This window comes from Erpetoichthys calabaricus, chromosome 3 (genome assembly GCF_900747795.2).
Source record: "Erpetoichthys calabaricus chromosome 3, fErpCal1.3, whole genome shotgun sequence".
In the NCBI taxonomy this organism is placed as follows: Eukaryota; Metazoa; Chordata; class Cladistia; order Polypteriformes; family Polypteridae; genus Erpetoichthys; species Erpetoichthys calabaricus.
Genome location: NC_041396.2, coordinates 275,535,285 through 275,554,652, shown reverse-complemented (window position 1 = coordinate 275,554,652; position 19,368 = coordinate 275,535,285). Strand labels below are relative to the sequence as shown.

At 37.0% G+C, this 19,368-nt stretch overlaps 2 protein-coding genes across 3 annotated transcripts in view; one reads left to right on the top strand and one right to left on the bottom strand.

The window, feature by feature from the left end:
• Positions 1-19,368, bottom strand: part of LOC114647613 (uncharacterized) — a 132,053-nt gene that overhangs the window by 104,574 nt on the left and 8,111 nt on the right. The window lies entirely within an intron of this gene.
• Positions 2,309-17,821, top strand: LOC114649557 (vomeronasal type-2 receptor 26-like). Its single transcript, XM_028799049.2, has 3 exons — positions 2,309-2,524; positions 7,789-7,912; positions 16,859-17,821. Exons 1-3 carry the CDS (start codon positions 2,309-2,311, stop codon positions 17,776-17,778), a joined length of 1,260 nt encoding a protein of 419 aa, XP_028654882.2. The 3' UTR covers positions 17,779-17,821.

The following is a 19,368-nucleotide window of genomic DNA, read 5'->3' as shown; positions in this document are numbered from 1 at the left end:
CGGAAAAATATTATGTCGACATGTACAACATTTTATTGATAATTAGCATTTCCATCAGCTATATTGGTAAAAAAATTTGAAGCGCTAAATATTTTTTCGCAAAAACTCCTTGGATGGAAACCTGGCTAGTGACATCACTTTCTTATAGAAGTAAAATTTTTCTCTTGCTCCATTCTTCTAATTCTTCACACTACTCATTTAAACCAGTGTTTGAATGCACTGTTGATTTAAACAAATTGATGTTTAACTCCTCATCTTCTATTTAGCCTCCTATGTGGCATTAAGTTTCTCTTCTACATGTACCACAATTTTAGTTGCCACTCATAGCTTCCTTGTATATACATTTTTTAGATTTTACTTTGTAGGTGCTTCCTCCATCAAATGTTTCTATAGTTGTGCTACATTCAATTGATTATTACTTTCTGGCACTCAAATACTTCTAAATTCAATTTCCGTTGCAATTTCTAGTCTCTTTACTCCATTTTTCCTTTCATATTTCTTTTAAAATATTTTGTATTACTTTCTGGCACTCAAATACTTCTAAATTCAATTTCTGTTGCAATTTCTAGTCTCTTTACTCCATTTTTCCTTTCATATTTCTTTTAAAATATTTTGTCTTTATATCCTTTTTAAAGTGACTAAACTGTGGTCTACTATTATCCTCGTTCTAATGTGTACATTTTTCAACTTAATATCTTTGAAGCACTAACATGTAATCAACCTGTTATCAATACACAGTATTGCCATTTTCCATTTATTTACACCATTTAGTTGTTACTAGCAGTTACTATTTTACAGACTTCTACTGGAATGTTACTATTTCTAATTCCTATTTCCCAGCAATCTTCACATCAATATCCTTCTCAAACTTCAATTCCATTCCTTCATTAATCCTAAAGACTTTGTTGTTTTAAGCTTGCTAAATATTATTCACTTTTTTAAATATTCTACCTTTTTCCCTTTAGGCCGATGTGGCCATTTAGATTACTCTGTCTTAGTGAGACTTTAATCTTCAACACTAGCATTCTGTCCTTACAGGTTTTATATACTGATACATTTAGCATGGTCCTCCTCCAAAATTACAGACACCTCCTGCATATCTAACTCAGACACTTTTCCAAAATGACAATTCTCAATCTTTTGTTCTTAATTTACAGGGATTTCCTAACAGGTGATAATGACTGCACCTAGACCATTACAAATTAATGTCTTTCTAGTCATTTTTTATTATGCTTCATTCTTCTTTCCATCAAGACATACAGGATAATAATAGGGGTGGCTGGAACTTATTTCTATATGGTGGAAATCTGCCAGAAACCAGAGCCCCAAATAATACAGATCATGTGAATTCAGTCTAGCTGTACATTTCAAAACACAAAACCTTTTTGCTAGTAAGTATATTCAGTTATTATTGGCCCATCAAGTCAGAGTTCTTCACTAGCCTAGGATAGGCATGCATAACAGCTCACTCATTGCTTTTAAATAGTTATACAAACAAGTTGTACTATACATTTTCCCATATTGTTTTTTTTTTATTTTGGATGCATTTGATTTAGATCTTGCTCAAATTCTCAAATTCTAAGTTATGTATAAAGTAGAAAAACAGAAAAAAAAACACAACTGCTGTATCACACGGATGAAACACCTGTCCATTCATATTGCACAAACACACGTGTATAATTAATAGAGAATTACATCTTCTTCTAGATTAATTGCTCTCTTTTGAGTACACTCATATTTTAACAAAGAAAAAAGGTTCACCTCTTATTACACTAAAACATTTACCTGTACAAAACATCCTTACCTAGGAACTGTCAACTAGGAATGAATGAGCATCTTAAAAGTGACAAATTACATTTTTAAGGATTTGAAAAGATGCACCATCCTATACATTGCATCATCACACCTGCTTAGATTAGCCCGTCTCAATATATGGTGTCTACTTCCTCCAATAACTCACAGTTTAAGTACCATATCAAATAAACAGCAGGAGGTTCTAAAACAGAACATATACACAAGCAAAACTTTTTAACACTAACCTAAAAACACAGTAACAAAAGGTAGACAAAACCTGATGCATTTTTATACATCCTATAAAAATACCTTTTATAGTATATGAAAGAATTAAAAATACCCCATTCCAACATAAATAAAAACAACCACAACACTAACTTAAAAGATCGGCATTACTATCTGCAGCATTAACTGAAAGCCACTAATTTAAAACAGAAGAACTGGGCCATAAAGGTTAACCTGATTCTAAAGCATATGTGTCTCTTATACTGTACACTGGCAGATTCTCCACTATATGAAGAATGTTCATTTCAAGACTCAAGCTGGAGAGGACATATATTTTGATGAGAATGGAGACCCTCCAGCTCTCTATGACATTGTGAACTGGCAGCCCACCCCAAATGGAGATATCCAGTATGTTAAAGTGGGCAGCTTTGATTCTAGTGCACCTACTGGAAAGAAACTCATCCTGAATGAAGACACCATTATCTGGCCGGGAGGAAGGAAAGAGGTTTGTGTGACTCGACTATTGTATACATAAAATGATAATAACTGTATTTGAATAATTGTATCCTGTCTATGCTGAAGAATTATTTTATTCATTTTATAATATAAAATTGCAAGGGTGGAATGCCCTCTCAGGGTTGGGAGCGAGATCCTGCCTCAAGTGGAGGAGTTCAAGTATCTCGGGGTCTTGTTCACGAGTGAGGGAAGAATGGAGCGTGAGATCGACAGGCAGATCGGTGCGGCGTCCGCAGTGATGTGGGCTCTGCTTCGGTCTGTCATGGTGAAAAAGGAGCTGAGACGTAAGGCAAAGCTCTCAATTTACCAGTCGATCTATGTTCCTACCCTCACCTATGGTCATGAGCTTTGGGTAGTGACCGAAAGAATGAGATCGTGAATACAAGCGGCTGAAATGAGTTTCCTCCGCAGGGTGTCTGGGCTCTCCCTTAAAGATAGGGTGAAAAGCTCAGTCATCCGGGAGGGGCTCAGAGTAGAGCCGCTGCTCCTCTGCATCGAGAGGAGTCAGATGAGGTGGCTCGGGCATCTGATCAGGATGCCTCCTGGACGCCTCCCTGGTGAGGTGTTCTGGGCACGTCCAACCGGGAGGAGGCCCCGGGAAAGACCCAGGACACGCTGGAGGGACTATGTCTCCCGGCTGGCCTGGGAACGCCTCGGGATTCTCCCGGAAGAGCTAGAAGAAGTGGCCGGGGAGAGGGAAGTCTGGGCATCACTGCTCAAGCTGCTGCCCCCGCGACCCAACTTCGGATAAGCGGAAGAGGATGGATGGATGGATGAAAATTGCATGGGTGTTGGATCTGGGTTGAAGAATACAGTCTTTTCTTAGCAGCACTGGGAATATGGAAGGACCTTAATTTGGCCACTAATACACAGCAGAATACATACACTTAACAAACCTTTCACTACAAAAAGAGACCCTAAGTAAAACTGACAACCTATTATTTACTTTGAGATATACAGTAGGAGGAAATCAGTGTACCAGGAGAAAACTCATGGATATGGAGAGGATGTACAACTCAATTTATTTCTTTCACAAAGTAATCAAAAACATGCAATCATCAAGTGTGAAATTCCTATTATTGTACCACCTAGTAAACGTGTTGCGCCCCTTGGGCATCAAAGGTTAGAATTTACATAGGACCTGCCCTCTGTTAGGACAGAAAAAAGCAACCATCTTAACATCAAACCCAAACCAAGGCCACATTCCCTGGGTCAGGTAACAAACTGGACTTTAGAATGCAAGTGTCTTTTCAGGAGCAGATGAACTCTAACTTAGACAAGCATCAGGTTCCATAGGACAACACATTCTTTGGCTTGGCTTTTTCTGGGTGTCCTTTTTAAAGCAGACTCTCTACACTTGAGCAATTTTTCCATCAGCACACAGGTTTGGAGATATATGATGCAGCCTCAAACAACCACAGCAGAACAATAACACCCAGGCTTTTTTCATTGGCTAACTCAAACAAAGTTATAACTGTGCCCAAATACATTTTCATGTGGAATCTTAAGTATTAACTCTTCATCAAATTTTTAATTGTATACTAAATGGTACTTTACTGAATATTCGGTTTTCTTTACAGATTTGATGTCTATCTGTCTATGCAATAATAATTCAGCTAATAAAAGACAAATTCTTTTCAAGACAGAGTAGCTAAAACAGTTAACATTATAAAATATATTGAGTCATTAACATTATAAAAAGAAAGATGAATGAAATTGCAAATTAATTTTCAAATATGAGGAGAACATGGAGCTAAAGGAAAGACACATACTTCTTAACCAAATCAACAATTTTCTATGGTAAACTTAAACTACTAGCTCTTAAGGCCCTATGTATCTAAGAAAAATAAAGCATCAAAACAAGGATCAGATTTCTCAAAACACATATTGTGCACCCTGAAAGCATATGAGCTTGCTGTATCTTGTTTAGTCTGGAATCTTTTAAATAGATTAGTACTACAAATAGATTTGAGCAAGAAGATCTTTAACGCATTTTGTGCCAAGCACCATAGTACAAAGCAGGATATGTATTTAAATAATTAAACAAAACTTTAATAACAACACAAACAGAATGCCACACTTGTAATTGTAATTGTAGACATAAACATTAGGCAGACATGGCATTTAAATAGCACACTGCTTTACTGTCCAAATTTCACACATGACCAACTTTCATAAAAGGACACACAAGAAGCATAGCCACAAGTGCTTAAGTTGATAGCTTGAAATTCTCATATAATAGCTTAATTCTTAAACAATAATTCTTTTCCTTAGGAAGTAAAAATAATTTTCAGATAACAAACATCTACAACCACTTATTTTTAAATAAAAGCAAATAAAAATTTTTTCATAAAAGCAACAACAATCCATACCAGATTCTGACAGCACAACCTACTACCATCACCACATCACCCCATTTTTTGGTGCCCTTTATTTACATTTGCCTCTCAGATTTGTCTAACTCTTCTCACTATGTTTTTTTTTTTTTTTTTTTTTTACTTCCTGCCTCCTAGGTACTGTTCTTGCTTGCTCTGTTTAACCTGTATGTTTATCCTTAAAATCCTGCCTGCCCAGCATCGTCAACTCTTGTTTTTTGGCTATTGCTTCTCATTGTGCTGCATTAAAACCTTCCAGGTTCAGCCCACCATTTAATCTAAGCCAAATGTTCCTAAACATTTTGAAGTCAAGCTACTGATATAATGTATGTATGACATTAGGACAGTAAGGCATGGATAATTACAGTAGATCTCTGATGTATCAACTAGTGCTTGATTGGTATACAATTTTTACTTTGTTATTGATACCAGCTTTTGGACATTAGTTTTGGTACCAAAACGGTTCCAAAGTAAATAACGGTTGACTCCCAAACCTTGTCTTACTAAAGTCTCCCTGGTGCACTGCACAAATGCTTACCTCCCTGGGGCACCATGCCATCACAGTGCACTACGTACTGCTTCCCTCTTGATTAGCTGTGAAGTCCAGATCGCATCAAAGCAGTCAGTATGTCTCCTGTGAAGTCCAGATCGCATTGATAGAAATCGGGGTGTTGGGTCCCCCATGAAGTGCAAATCACGTCAAAGCAACAAAAGGAGAGGTTGCATCTCCTGTGAAGTCCCAATTGCGTCAAAGCAATAGGGATAGCTCCCATGAAGTTCCAAAGGTATCAAAGCATGTAGTTTTGTTTTGTGCAATACAGAGTGTTTAGGGAAGGAGTGGTGGGGATGGGGATGTTTACCTCTGTACTGAAAATCCAGAAATGCTGGTATTGCACCATTTTAAAACAGATTTTTCTGTGCTTTTCCAGTACTGGTATAAAATGCAACCCCTAGTATCTACAGCAATTGAGCATGAATGCAAAAGGTAAGTGATACCTCACTGAATTATATTTAGGTTCTTCTTCTCGATTATATTTCATTCATTCATTTATTCATTCACTTTCAAGACCAAGTAATTTACCCCTACGCCTGGTCCTGGCTAGGCAGAGTCTATCCTTAGGAGCAAACCCTGGACAAGATGCCAGTTTTCAGTATTCAATCACTTAATCAATCTACCCTGTAAATCTGTTGAGTGGTTTAGAAAAAAAAGAAAATCCAGCCAGCTACAGCAAGAACATGCAAACTCAGTATACTGTATACACACTAAGCAGACTGGGTTTTAAACCATCATTTCCCGAATTATTCTATCTAGTTATAATAACACCTCACAAATCTAATGTCATTAGTAAAGATGCTGACAGGGATATCTCTCAAAGCAAAAAATGTGGTATTCCTGGTTCTGTACCTCTACAAGCACACCTTTCAGTCCTCTCAGTTCAGAGTTTATACTGAATACACTACATGGCAGTACAGTAGACAGTAGAAAGTCACGGTTCAGGGTTCGCGGACTCAGTCGTTCGCAGATTCTTCCTTAGAACCTAACTATTAATTGTTAGCAGAAAGCACAAATATCCTCTGCAATTCTTTATGGCTTTTTTGTGGCAAAGCTGTGCTGTAGAGAGAACAGGAAGCAACCGCTGAGGAAAACGCAGTTTGGGATGGTGAAAGTAGCCAATCCAAGAGCGTTATTCATTTCTCCTTGCTGCTGATTGACTGCTGCCCTGTGACGCATCTCCAGCTGAGTGTCCTCGTGTTTTCAATTTTGTTATTGTATTCATTTTGTTATTCTTAAATGCACAAGATGTTGCTGAAATGCCCTGCACCTTCTAAGGCTTCTGGCACTGAGCTTAAGCACCAGAAGAAGTTTGCTTCGGGAACTAAAAAGTTACGCTGCAGTAGTGCGCAACTATGACATTAATGAAAGCACCGCACGCTACATAAAGAAGAAGGAAGTAGCGATCTGGAGTACCGTATCTGTAAGTTTCTGTGATAATGCCAAAAAGATAATGACCGTATGGAATAAAAATATCGTCAGGATGGAATCTGCCTTGGCATTGTGGATCACCGACTTTAGGAAGAAGAACATCCCCTTGGACGGTAACATCATCCGTGAGAAAGCACGGAAATTGTACCAGCAGTTCGCTACGGGAGACAATGTAGCAACTTCCCATCACAATGTTCCTGAAACCTATAAAGAAAAGCCAGCACGAAACCCCACCAGAAGAAGACCCCTCCAAAGATATGACTCCTCCTCAAGCGCCTGAAGTAGAGGTGCCACCCGAGGAGTTTTAAATCCTCTGCATCGTACTGCACAGCTACTTCATCATCATCACCAATATCATTCATCATTGGTGAGTACCCATATATTTTACTGTATTTTAATTAAATGAAATTATTATGTATTTACTCTATAACAAAGAAAACTACAGCGCATACCAAAGAAAACGCGCTTGCATGAATTACAGTACGTATAGCGGTAACATCGGTATTTTACATTCTAGCACCGCAGGAGACATAGCAGTACAGTACTGTACAGTATACAGGTTTACCTTTACATTCTGTTTTTACGTAATGTATTAAGGTAATTTTTTAGGTAATGTATTAAGGTGAGTTTGCAACGAAATTAAAGTGCTTTGGAGGCATACTGTATTTAGGGTTTAAACTATAAAAATAGGCATTTTTTAACCACATCCAAAAGTCACGGTTTTTCACAATTCGCAGGGGCTCTAGGAACATAACCCCCGCGAATTTTGGGGGTGTACTGTATACAATTCACAATACTTTGAGCATATGAATATTTTTGAACTTTAAATATTACCTGCCTCTCTATATTTTTCTATTAAGCAATTGTGTTCAATAACTCTTTATTTCTGAACAGGCTCCTCATTCTGTTTGTAGTATAAGCTGCCTCCCTGGTTGGCGCAAAGCAACAAGAAGAGGACAGCCCCTCTGCTGCTTTGACTGCATCGCTTGTTCCGAAGGAGAGATATCCAACCAAACAGGTAACAACTTCTAACATAATTCATTCATTATTTTGAGAAACAATGATTTTCATACAAATCATACAAAATGTTCACAAAGAAACAATATTAAACTTTAACACACACAAAATGACATTCATGGAAAAGAAAGAATATGGGCACCAAAAATACAGACCAAGACCACTACACGACTGAGTCAGTGAAGCTGTCTCAGCTAATGACTGCAGTTGGTGGCTCTTGTTGTCTTGGGGATGACAGATTACATGACAAAGAATCATAAATAAAGATATTTCAGCAACATGACAAATTTCCTCTCACACTGCAAAATATCATGAAAGCCAATTAATGTGCTGTCTGTCAGAACCAATGGCTGTATAAATGTTTACAAGTATGGCAAGCTCAGTGGCAAACCTGCCTTTTTTCTTTTTTGCATTCTACCTTGGTCCAACAAATGTAAACCACAAAGATAAGCCTTTCTTTGGTTTGCGTAGTTGAAAACACCTGTTTCCTTCTTACTTTTTAGGAGCATCGCATGCCATTCATTGTACTTCCAGCTGACAGGTCATTGGTGGTCAACTCTCACACACACAGGAACACGTTCCAACAACTAGTGACAAAACACCTCGATGACTTGGTAACAATGAGTCATAGAGCAGTATGAATATCACATGAATTTCACACTATAGAACTGCTTATGACTCACTAAGGTTAATTAAATGAAGGACTAAAATTTTGAGAAGAGCTGGGTAGTATGATGGGTGCTTTAATAAAATGGCGTACTAACTTTTTATATCATATTAAGCAAAAATAATTTTATTTAGATTAGTCAGAATTTCTGAAGCTGAATTCTCCCTAAAATGCCATCTAAAAAAAAAAAGAAAACAAAAAAAGAAAGAGTTCAAGCAATTTAACAGTTAAATAACAGAATGGAAAGAATCTCAAGAAAGAAGAATCTGACAAGAGTCAGAATCTATGGTTCTATGGTAGTAAGTAATTGTTTAGGGGAAAGTTTTGCCTTCACCAACTGCAATCCAGGGGTATTTATAACTAAACAGTATGCTACACGTTAATCCAGACTATCGTCTAAGTATTCTCCATTCTGCAACAACCTTTGCATAAGGATGCAACAATTAAAATATTTAAACATTCATAACTACAAATGAAAGTAAAGAGTCAGAATCTATGGTTCTATGGTAGTAAGTAATTGTTTAGGGGAAAGTTTGCCTTCACCAACTGCAATCCAGGGGTATTTAGTAAGCAATTAGGGGCCTATTGAAAAATACACAAAAAAACATTTTTCCTTATTAGAATAGTTAAAGTGACATTTGTTTCAATCAATGTCAAACTAAGCAGTCTACAGTCTATATATTCAATTAACTTTGTGGGTGTTTTTTTTTTTTTTTTTTAAGAGCTGGTAGTACTTAAAAGTGTTTAAAACTGAGGACTAATTTGATAACATCAAGGGTAAAAAAGCAACCCAATGTCTGTGTAATTCCATGTTTACTTTACTAAAGTTATTTATGTGAAAAATAATAATAGTCTAAACCACTATTGCTGGATTTGTGTTTTAATCCCAGATTTGAACAAGTGATCCATGATAACCTCAATGCTGTGAAGACAGTACAAGCAGCAGGCAGTGTAGCAGCACTGACAAAGCTAGATGAGGGACACCAGGAATTCATTAGGTTTTTATCAATGTCAACTCATTAAGGACTCCCAACTATTATACTCTGTAATGGCTCTCTTATCAATTACTTGACTACATAAAATGGATCACCTTCCACAGCAACCCAAAACACAAAGGCTTTAAAAAAGTCATGTATCGAACTAACTGAAATTCTACTATGAACCCCATATTAAAACAAATAGAAAAATAGAAAATATTAGTTCTACTTTTCAAAAGTTTTCTATTGCCCTAAACTGTCACTTTTTTCCCCAAACAGGCAAATATCTAAAAAGCCATGTTTGATAATGCAATTTTCAAACTCGTACTCCATGTTTTGTGCTACGGACTAGAACAGAGATAGTTTTCTTCTCAAACACTATGTATTACAGCCGTCTTTAAAGTCTGTTCCTTTTTAAGCTCTATTAGGACAGGATACACACGTAAGGAAATAAATATAATCATTATCACAGGACATCTATAATGTTCATTATCAATTTTCATGGGATAAAAGATTGCTGTGTAAAGAGCGATACTCATGTCTACTCCATAAAGGAGCTTGTCGCCACACCAAAACAACTCAGAAAATGTGAAAAAAGGCTGTAAGAATTCCTTTCTCAAAAAAAATGATGAGTGTTTACCAGCCTTTGTATTCACACAGAAATGCTTTAACCCAAGGAAAAAGGGCACCTTCACCTTTACAGATGTAGGAAATGCGCAGTTAATAAAAACTCCTTAAATCTAACATGACAGATTCAGACAGGTCTCAAATTACAGAGATGCGCTTCTTCACATGTACTGTGCTACCAGTAACATAAAAGTGTACATCTTATTAAAGGAATTACAGTAAAGCAGAAGTGTGGCGATAGAACAGTTTCAGACCTAGTGGACCAAAGTTTATTTAGTAGTACAGATGTTTGGAAGCAGCCCGTTATAAAAAAAAATACCCATGTTAAGTTTATCTAACGGATTAACATGTCTAGTGGTTTAAAAGTCAGTTTGACCCGATATAATAATGACAACCTGGTTTGCTAATGTAGTGTTTTAGCTAATGCTAGACATCCTGTTGGCTACCTAAATTAATCCATTCGTAAACCAACAGAGAAATTAATCATTATATCCCATATGCAGATGCGTGATGTGTGGTCGACTGGTGCTGAAAGCCACGATTTTAAGTCTTATGCTGCCCTTCAAAACAAATCACAAGCAAAACCGCTGCTACTCTTTGAGGGAAACTTTGGGAAACTCTGCAAGGCAAACAAGTATTTTATCAGCACAATTACTTGATAGTCTTTTTATTTTTCAATGGTTGTTTACTTTACCTGGTTAATAGTTATGAGCATTATGCTGGTGGTGGTGTCACTGTCCTTCATGTTTACAGTAAGTTTTGCAATAGGTGGATATAAAATTAACTTGTCTGTTTCATGAACAAGAGTGTTTACAAAATTAGGATACAAAAGCAGGAGAGGAAGAAGCAATTAAAAAATAAATGATATGGAATCAGAGTTTCAAACACAATACACTCTACATTATTACTAACAATGGGGAGTTTTAGGAGCTCTTGTGTTTTACATGCCAAAACTATTTTATTTTGAGGCATTAATTGCCACTTGTTCCCGGGACTTTCTGATGCTGATGGTACCATTTTTAAATTTCAACAAGTTTTAAAGTAGTTACCATTTTTGTGGATACTTTTTTGCCTGTTTTTCTTTTACTCTTTAGTCCTACTTCTTTGCCAAATAGTTGTTACACAGTCTGGAAGTGTGTTTTCTAACACTTTCCAGTTGAGAACTAGATGAAGGCCTAACTAAGTGCAAACCAGATGGAATGGTATATTGCTGTGGCAGCCATACTGTTACGGTTACGACCAAAATGGCAGAGTGGAGGAGTTCAACCAAATATGGTGGCAAGAACCACTCCTCAGGGACCACTAATCACAGACAAATAAGGGGATGCAATACTAAGAAAAAAAAGCAGCGAATACCAAATTATTAATTCAAAATATGAAACTAAATCAAGGACATGGAAATGAAGCAGAGATACTAACATTTAAGTCTTCTTGGAAGAGATTTGGACTTTCTCTATCACTGAATGCCACAGAAAATATTAGTGAAAGCAAACAGATCCAACACATGGAGAACAGAATTTGTGCACCAAAATCTTATATCTAACATGTGACCTCCGTATCACATGACCAACAATGGGCATAGCAACCGTAAACAATATGGTCTTGACCATGAAAAGATCGTTTCAAAATGTCATACACCATCGAAAAACAGAACACAAGATGGCATAAGCAAAATATGATTATGTAAATTAAATGCAAAAACAAATGACGTATACAAAAAAAGGAACAAAAATGAGTAAGCAAATTATAAAACATGTTAACTAAATAATCTTTTATAATGTTTTAATCCTAAGTAAATTGCAAACAGCAAAAGCACTACCGCTATGTTACAGTAGTTCTTCCCAAGGAAAATACGCATGGGCCTCCACACTGATTAGGTAGCAGGCCAGGCTCTTCACTGGTGCACCAAGTAGAGACACACTTTATTTGGTTAATTCCCTGGGGAGAATTGCTAGCTTCAGAGGGAGAAGGCCCTAAAATGGGAAACTGGTCACAAGCCTATATGTCCCAAAAATACTTAGCAAAGGTCTAACAGAGAGAGAATAATCTTTGCTAAATAAAATATTTATTTACACAAGAGCTCTGTAACAAAGAACTGCTCTTAAGTGGGCAAAATGCATAAAGGACATACCCAAATAGCAATCTGTAAAGCAGAAATGCCAAGAGATTAATCAAAAACAGAGCAAAAACGTCAAAATCCACAGAATCACTAATAATCACAAAATATAACAGAACTCACCAACACCAAACATAAATGGCAAGGAACAACATTAGACCAGTAAGTCTTCCGTGGCTTTGTAGGGCTGAGGATAGTTCCATGTGGAGGTAGAAAGGTGGTCCTTCCTCTTGAGGGATGCCACCCACAAAGCACAAGGATCATAACAGAACATAAATATACAGACAAAAACATAACTAAACAATAATAAAAAAATGACACATTAGATAAACAAAAATAATACACATATAGAAAAATACTTGAAATTAAACACAGAAGGCATAAAAAGGGAACTTAAAACACCACCACCTCATTACACCTCCTCCCCAATGCTTCATGGTGAGGACCAAAATCTCACAACAGCTACAGCTAACAATTTTTCCACTGAGGTCCACTGCTTGTGTTTCCTGGCCCAAGAGAGTCTCTCCATATTATATGCATCTTTTAGTAGTAGATACTTTTCAGCAGTTTCATGCATATGCTGCTTAAACTACACGCGGTGAATTGATGATTGATGAGGTTGGTGAATCAAGCAAACTTATTTTCTGTAACAGATTTTCTGTGCTGATTTTTCATGGTCCTCATGAGAGCCAGTTTTGACAGAGATTTTTTTTTTTTTTTTGCAGCTACAGTTGAAGAAACCACTAAAAGTTCTTGACCTTAAGTAATGAAAGTAACAATGGACTTTGATTTCTCTTTGCTAATTAGAGCTATTCTTCTTGCTATATCGTGGACTACAACAAGCAGAAATAAGGTTACCATATAAGGCTATTTTTAAATACTCTGCCCTGTTATAACACAACTAATTAGGTCAAATGCATTAATGAGAAAAGAAGTGCCACAAATTACATTTTTACAGAAGGTCATAATTATTATTCTGGTAACTGTGGTTCAATATTTATTTTACTACTCTAAATTTTACTAATATTGGAAATAAAACCTATTTGTTTAGAAGTATTTTTTTTGAAACTTTTCTAAAGAAATTCTTAATTAAGCATTAATTTCACAATTTAATATTTGAGTTAGAAATATGTTTCAAACATTTAAATATAAACCTTTACATTAAAAAAAAACTTTAAAACTATGAGTAACATGCATTTTTAATCAGATGGGACAAAAATTGCGCAAGGTACTGCATACTCACATATTTAATCATTTAAAACCTAAATCTTTATTTTTAAGCAGAATATTCAATTATTATGCTGTAACCCTACAACAGCCTTTATCTCTCTAAATATGAATAATAGCCAAGACTTCACCAATAGTGCCAAGACCACAAAAATTTTCATAACACATGCAGTATTTCACAAAAGTGAGTACACCCCTCACATTTTTGTAAATATTTTATAATATCTTTTCATGGGACTACACTGAAGATATGACACTTTGATACAATGTAAAGTAGTCAGTGTACAGCTTGTATAACAGTGTAAATTTGCTGTCCCTTCAAACTAACTCAACACACAGCCATTAATGTCTAAACCGCTGGCAATAAAAGTGAGTACACCCCTAATTGAAAAATGTCCAAATTGTGCCTAAAGTGTCAATATTTTGTGTGGCCACCATTATTTTCCAGCATGGCCTTAACTCTCTTGGGCATGGAGTACACTACAGCTTCACAGGTTGCCACTGGAATCCTCTTCCACTCCTCCATGACGACATCACGGAGCTGGTGGATAATAGAGACCTCGCGCTCCTCCACCTTCCGTTTAAGGATGCCCCACAGATGCTCAATAGGGTTTAAGTCTGGAGACATGCTTGGCCAGTCCAGCACCTTTACCCTCAGTTTCTTTAGCAAGGCAGTGGTCGTCTTGGAGGTGTGTTTGAGGTCGTTATCATGTTGGAATACTGCCCTGCGGCCCAGTTTCCGAAGGGAGGGGATCATGCTCTGCTTCAGTATGTCACAGTACATGTTGGCATTCATGGTTCCCTCAATGAACTGTAGCTCCCCAGTGCCAGCAGCACTCATGCAGCCTCAAACCATAACATTCCCACCACCATGCTTGACTGTAGGCAAGACACACTTGTCTTTGTACTACTCACCTGGTTGCCGCCACACACGCTTGACACCATCTGAACCAAATAAGTTTATCTTGGTCTCATCAGACCACAGGACATGGTTCCAGTAATCCACGTCCTTAGTCTGCTTGTCTTCAGCAAACTGTTTGCGGGCTTTCTTGTGCATCATCTTTAGAAGAGGTTTCTTTCTGGGATGACAGCCATGCAGACAAATTTGATGCAGTGTGCAGCGTATGGTCTGAGCACTGACAGGCTGACCACCCCACTCCTTCATCCTCTGCAGCAATGATGGTAGCACTCATACATCTATTTTCAAAAGACAACCTCTGGATATGACACTGAGCAGGTGCACTCAACTACTTTGGTCGACCATAGCGAGGCCTGTTCTGAGTGGACCCTGTCCTGTTAAACTGCTGTATGGTCTTGGCCACCGTGCTGCAGCTCAGTTTCAGGGTGTTGGCAATCATCTTATAGCCTAGGCCATCTTTATGTAGAGCAACAATTCTTTTTTTCAGATCCTCAGAGAGTTTTTTGCCATGAGGTTCCATGTTGAACTTCCAGTGACCAGTATGACATAACAATAACACCAAATTTAACAGACCTGCTCCCCATTCACACCTGAGACCTTGTAACACTAACGAGTCACATGACAATGGGGAGGGAAAATGGCTAATTGGGCACAATTTGGGCATTTTTCACTTAGGGGTGTACTCACTTTTGTTGCCAGTGGTTTAGACATTAATGGCTGTGTGTTGAGTTATTTTGAGGGGACAGCAAATTTACACTGTTATACAAGCTGTACACCAACTACTTTACATTGTATCAAAGTGTCACACCTTCATTGTTGTCCCATGAAAAGATATAATATTTACAAAAATGCGAGGGGTGTACGTACTTTTCTGAGATACTGTACTAGTACTATTACATAATTTTTAGATATTTGTAGAGCTAGTATCTTCTCAAAAATGACCTATAAAATGGGTTGAAGGACATAAGGAATTTTGCTCTTCAGAGTACAACAATGACTTTGCTGAAGAGTGCCTTGAGATGTCCATGGAGGATGTACACTTAAGTGTGATAATAATATATAAACAACATTAAATTCAGTCTTTCAATCTCCTTTGGAAGTCTTTGAAGATTTCAGTTTCAACTGATTCTGTAGCTAGTTGTAGATGTCCATGTGTTTGAAGAAGCTCTCCCTGGTTTATGGTTTCAATGTATTGCCCCTTAACTTCTTCCAAGAATTATTAGCATATGACTCCCTATTTAACTGAAGATATTGTGTAAGATCAACTTTATCGATGCCTGTAAGAATTCTGTGTAGCCAGGTAAGGTTCCCACATAGCCTCCTCAGAGTTTAATTCCCTTAATCTTTCAGTGAAATGACCTTTTGGTCTAGGAATACACTTTGTTGCTTTTCTCTGCTTAAAATTTGGTGCTTCTCTTTCATTTCTTGGAGTCTAGTGTCCAGAATAGAACACATGTACTACAGATGCAGTCTTGCTATCATAATATTGAGTCTGACCATAATTAGTTGCTTTTCTCTGCTTAAAATTTGATGCTTCTCTTTCATTTCTTGGAGTCTAGTGTCCAGAATAGAACACATGTACTACAGATGCAGTCTTGCTATCATAATATTGAGTCTGACCATAATCCCAATGGTTATAACTAACCATTTTGGCAATAACGTGTTAACATTTAATTTTTAATTACATTCCTTCAACAGAAATCGTTTCCAGGTGCACTTAATATAGTTTAGTATCATCCATCTTGTGTGTAAAAATGTGTTTCTTTTACCTACCTGTAGCACTTGTGCACATTAAGTGTTTGCCCTGTATACAAGATTTTTAATATATTTTAAAATGTTTTTTGCTGCTTCGTCAATATTTGGCACCCATCCAAATTTCAAGTCATGTAGAAATTTACCGTGTCTACACACTACATCAGAAAGAATTCTATTTATATAATGAAAAAAGAGTAAGTCAAAGTATACATCCCTGTGGGGCTCCAATAATTACCTCACCTCATTCTCACTTTATCTACACTCTGTTCTTTTTCTCGTTTATTAACGAATTTGATATCCAGATTTACATGCTTACACTGGTTCTTTAGTAGCTGAAACTGGTTCTAGTTTTCAGATTAATATTTGGAGTGGAACCATGTCAAATTCAATGTTTCATATTTTAGTTTTCAAGTAAATTATGCAATGATGTATAACATAACTAGGTGACAAAAGCAAAATTTCTTGAATCTAAGGAAGAAGTACAATCATCTTTGCAAATCAGTTGAACACCAGACATATAAAGAATCAAAGCTATGATGAGTAGAGGTGAGAGAGTGGGGGGGAGAGAGAGATTAGGGCTAAATGAACAACAAAAACAGGTAGCTGAAGCATGAACCAATAAACAAAGATTAAATTCTGCTCCTCTTTTGATTTTTCAGACTCAACTGAATGCCTGCCCTGTCCAGATGACCAATGGCCCAACGATCGACGCGATACCTGCATTCCAAAAATGGTTGAATTCCTGTCTTTTGATGAACCCTTAGGCATTGTGCTTTGTATCATGTCTATGCTAATCTCACTGGTCCCCAAATCAATTCTAGGACTCTTCATCTGGTACCGCCACACACCCATTGTAAAAGCCAACAACCGCCAGCTCAGTTATGTGCTACTGGGTGCACTCACTCTTTGCCCACTCTGTTCTTTTATCTTCATTGGTAAACCATCCTTAGCATCCTGTATCCTGCGTCAGACCACTTTTGGCATCATATTTGCCCTCAGTGTATCATGTGTTCTGGCCAAGACAGTCATGGTGATAATTGCCTTCAAAGCCTCCAAACCAGGCAGCAATCTACGCAAGTGGGTTGGCTCTCGACTGCCCAATGCTGTTGCTTGTCTGGGCACCTTAATCCAGGCTGGTATCTGTACTGTGTGGCTTGGATATGCGCCACCATTTCCACAAAACAATATGAACTCCCAGGTTGGAAAAATCATCCTGGAGTGCAATGAAGGATCATCTCTGGCTTTCTGGTGCATGATGGGATACATGGGTGTCTTAGCCATTATTAGTTTCATGATGGCTTTTCTTGCACGAAAGCTTCCTGACAGCTTTAATGAAGCAAAGTTCATTACATTCAGCATGCTGGTGTTTGTCAGTGTATGGCTGTCTTTTATCCCCGCCTATCTCAGTACACGTGGCAAATACATGGTTGCTGTGGAGATATTCGCCATTCTCTCATCTAGTGCTGGACTTCTGGCTTGCATCTTCTTCCCTAAGTGCTATATTATTCTGCTGAAACCAGACAGAAACACACGAGACTTTCTTATGGGCAAAGGAGACCCAGCTAATAAAAAGAACTGACACCATTTCCTTTATCGACTTGTACTGCTTATAATTCAAATCTCATATATATATATTAGTATATATATGTGCTACTGTACAAAAGTCTTGGACTACCAAAGAAAAACAAAGTTACTTTTGTTCATAGTTATCTGAGTAGTGAAAGTTAATTAATATGTGAAAACACTATTTAAAAAAATAAATACAAATAAACATTGATACAAACAGGGACAACTTCTAAAACTCAGCAGCCAAGTTACTTACCCATACCAGATAATCTATGCATATCATTCCTGTTTTTTCCAATTACTCTAGCTTCCTTTATTTGTATTCAGTGCACTAGCTTCATGTATTTGTGTTCAATTTAAACCCAAACATTTACATTCAAGACACTTAACGGATATGTCCCTTCTTATTTTTCTGTTCTTCTTCGACCTTAAAACACTAGCTTGTTGCTTCAGGTTTTCTGGGACCAGTCTTCTCTCTGCTCCCCACACAAAACAGTCTACTGTTGAAGCACAGTCATTTTGTGTGAACATTCTTCACATCTCTTCACAACTGCACAAGCTTTCCCTGCTTCAAGCCCAACCTTAAAACTTATCTACTCACCCAATATTACCATTCCTTTATTAAGACCTAACTATTTATAAAACACTATACAAATATAAATTTATTTAAATATTCACTTTATAAATGACTTGTGTTTTCCAAAAACATATTGTTATCCTGTAAGATAGCTATAACAACACACATCTTATTTCTAAGCCTCTCCTTATGGCACCTTCAGTCATTCCATTTATTTGTTAAACGCCACCAACAGCAAACCTGGTTCCAGTTAATGAGGTGTGACTTTTGAACTAAACATGCATTTGGTGCAATTTAACCAATTATATGTCTACTGGACACTAACCACACAGGGTGTGCCAAGATGAGTAAGGTTGGAAATGGCTAAGCTAACACACTTTAACAAACATAAAATCAGATTATTATAAACAAGGCTATAAGTCAGCAAACAATAGCACATCAGACCTCATTTTCAAGATGTGAAATTCAAGCTGTCAGAAAGAAACTTGAAGAACCTGGGAAAACTAAACACAGATATAGTAAAAATTAAAAAAACAAAAAAACAAAACTGACTTCATAATGGAAAATAAAGTAAATTCAGTAAATTGTTTGATAGGCGCATGGCACTAAAATACAGAAAAAGAAACTTACAGTATGTGAAACACCAAAAAGCATGGAGCAACAACCAGGTGTAGAAAGACCTTTGGAACAATTTGTTTGTGATTATTTTGGTTCACTATACTAGAATGGCAAAAACTGCAAGATTACTGGGAGAATTTACCAAAGGACCACTTGAAACAATTACGCTGCCGCAGTGTAATTTGCTTCAATTTTGTATTTTAAGGGATGCCATAAAAAACACAGACTTGTTTTAAAAGTACATTTTCCTTTAACTTTTTTATTACATCACTTTTTATTTGTGTTTATTCTAACATTATATAGTGTTTTCCCAATTAAGAAAACACTGCTACCTAAATAATTAGCTTTTAAAAAAAATTCTTGCATGGCCTAAGACTTTTGTACAGTACTGCAAATGATTTAGAAGAA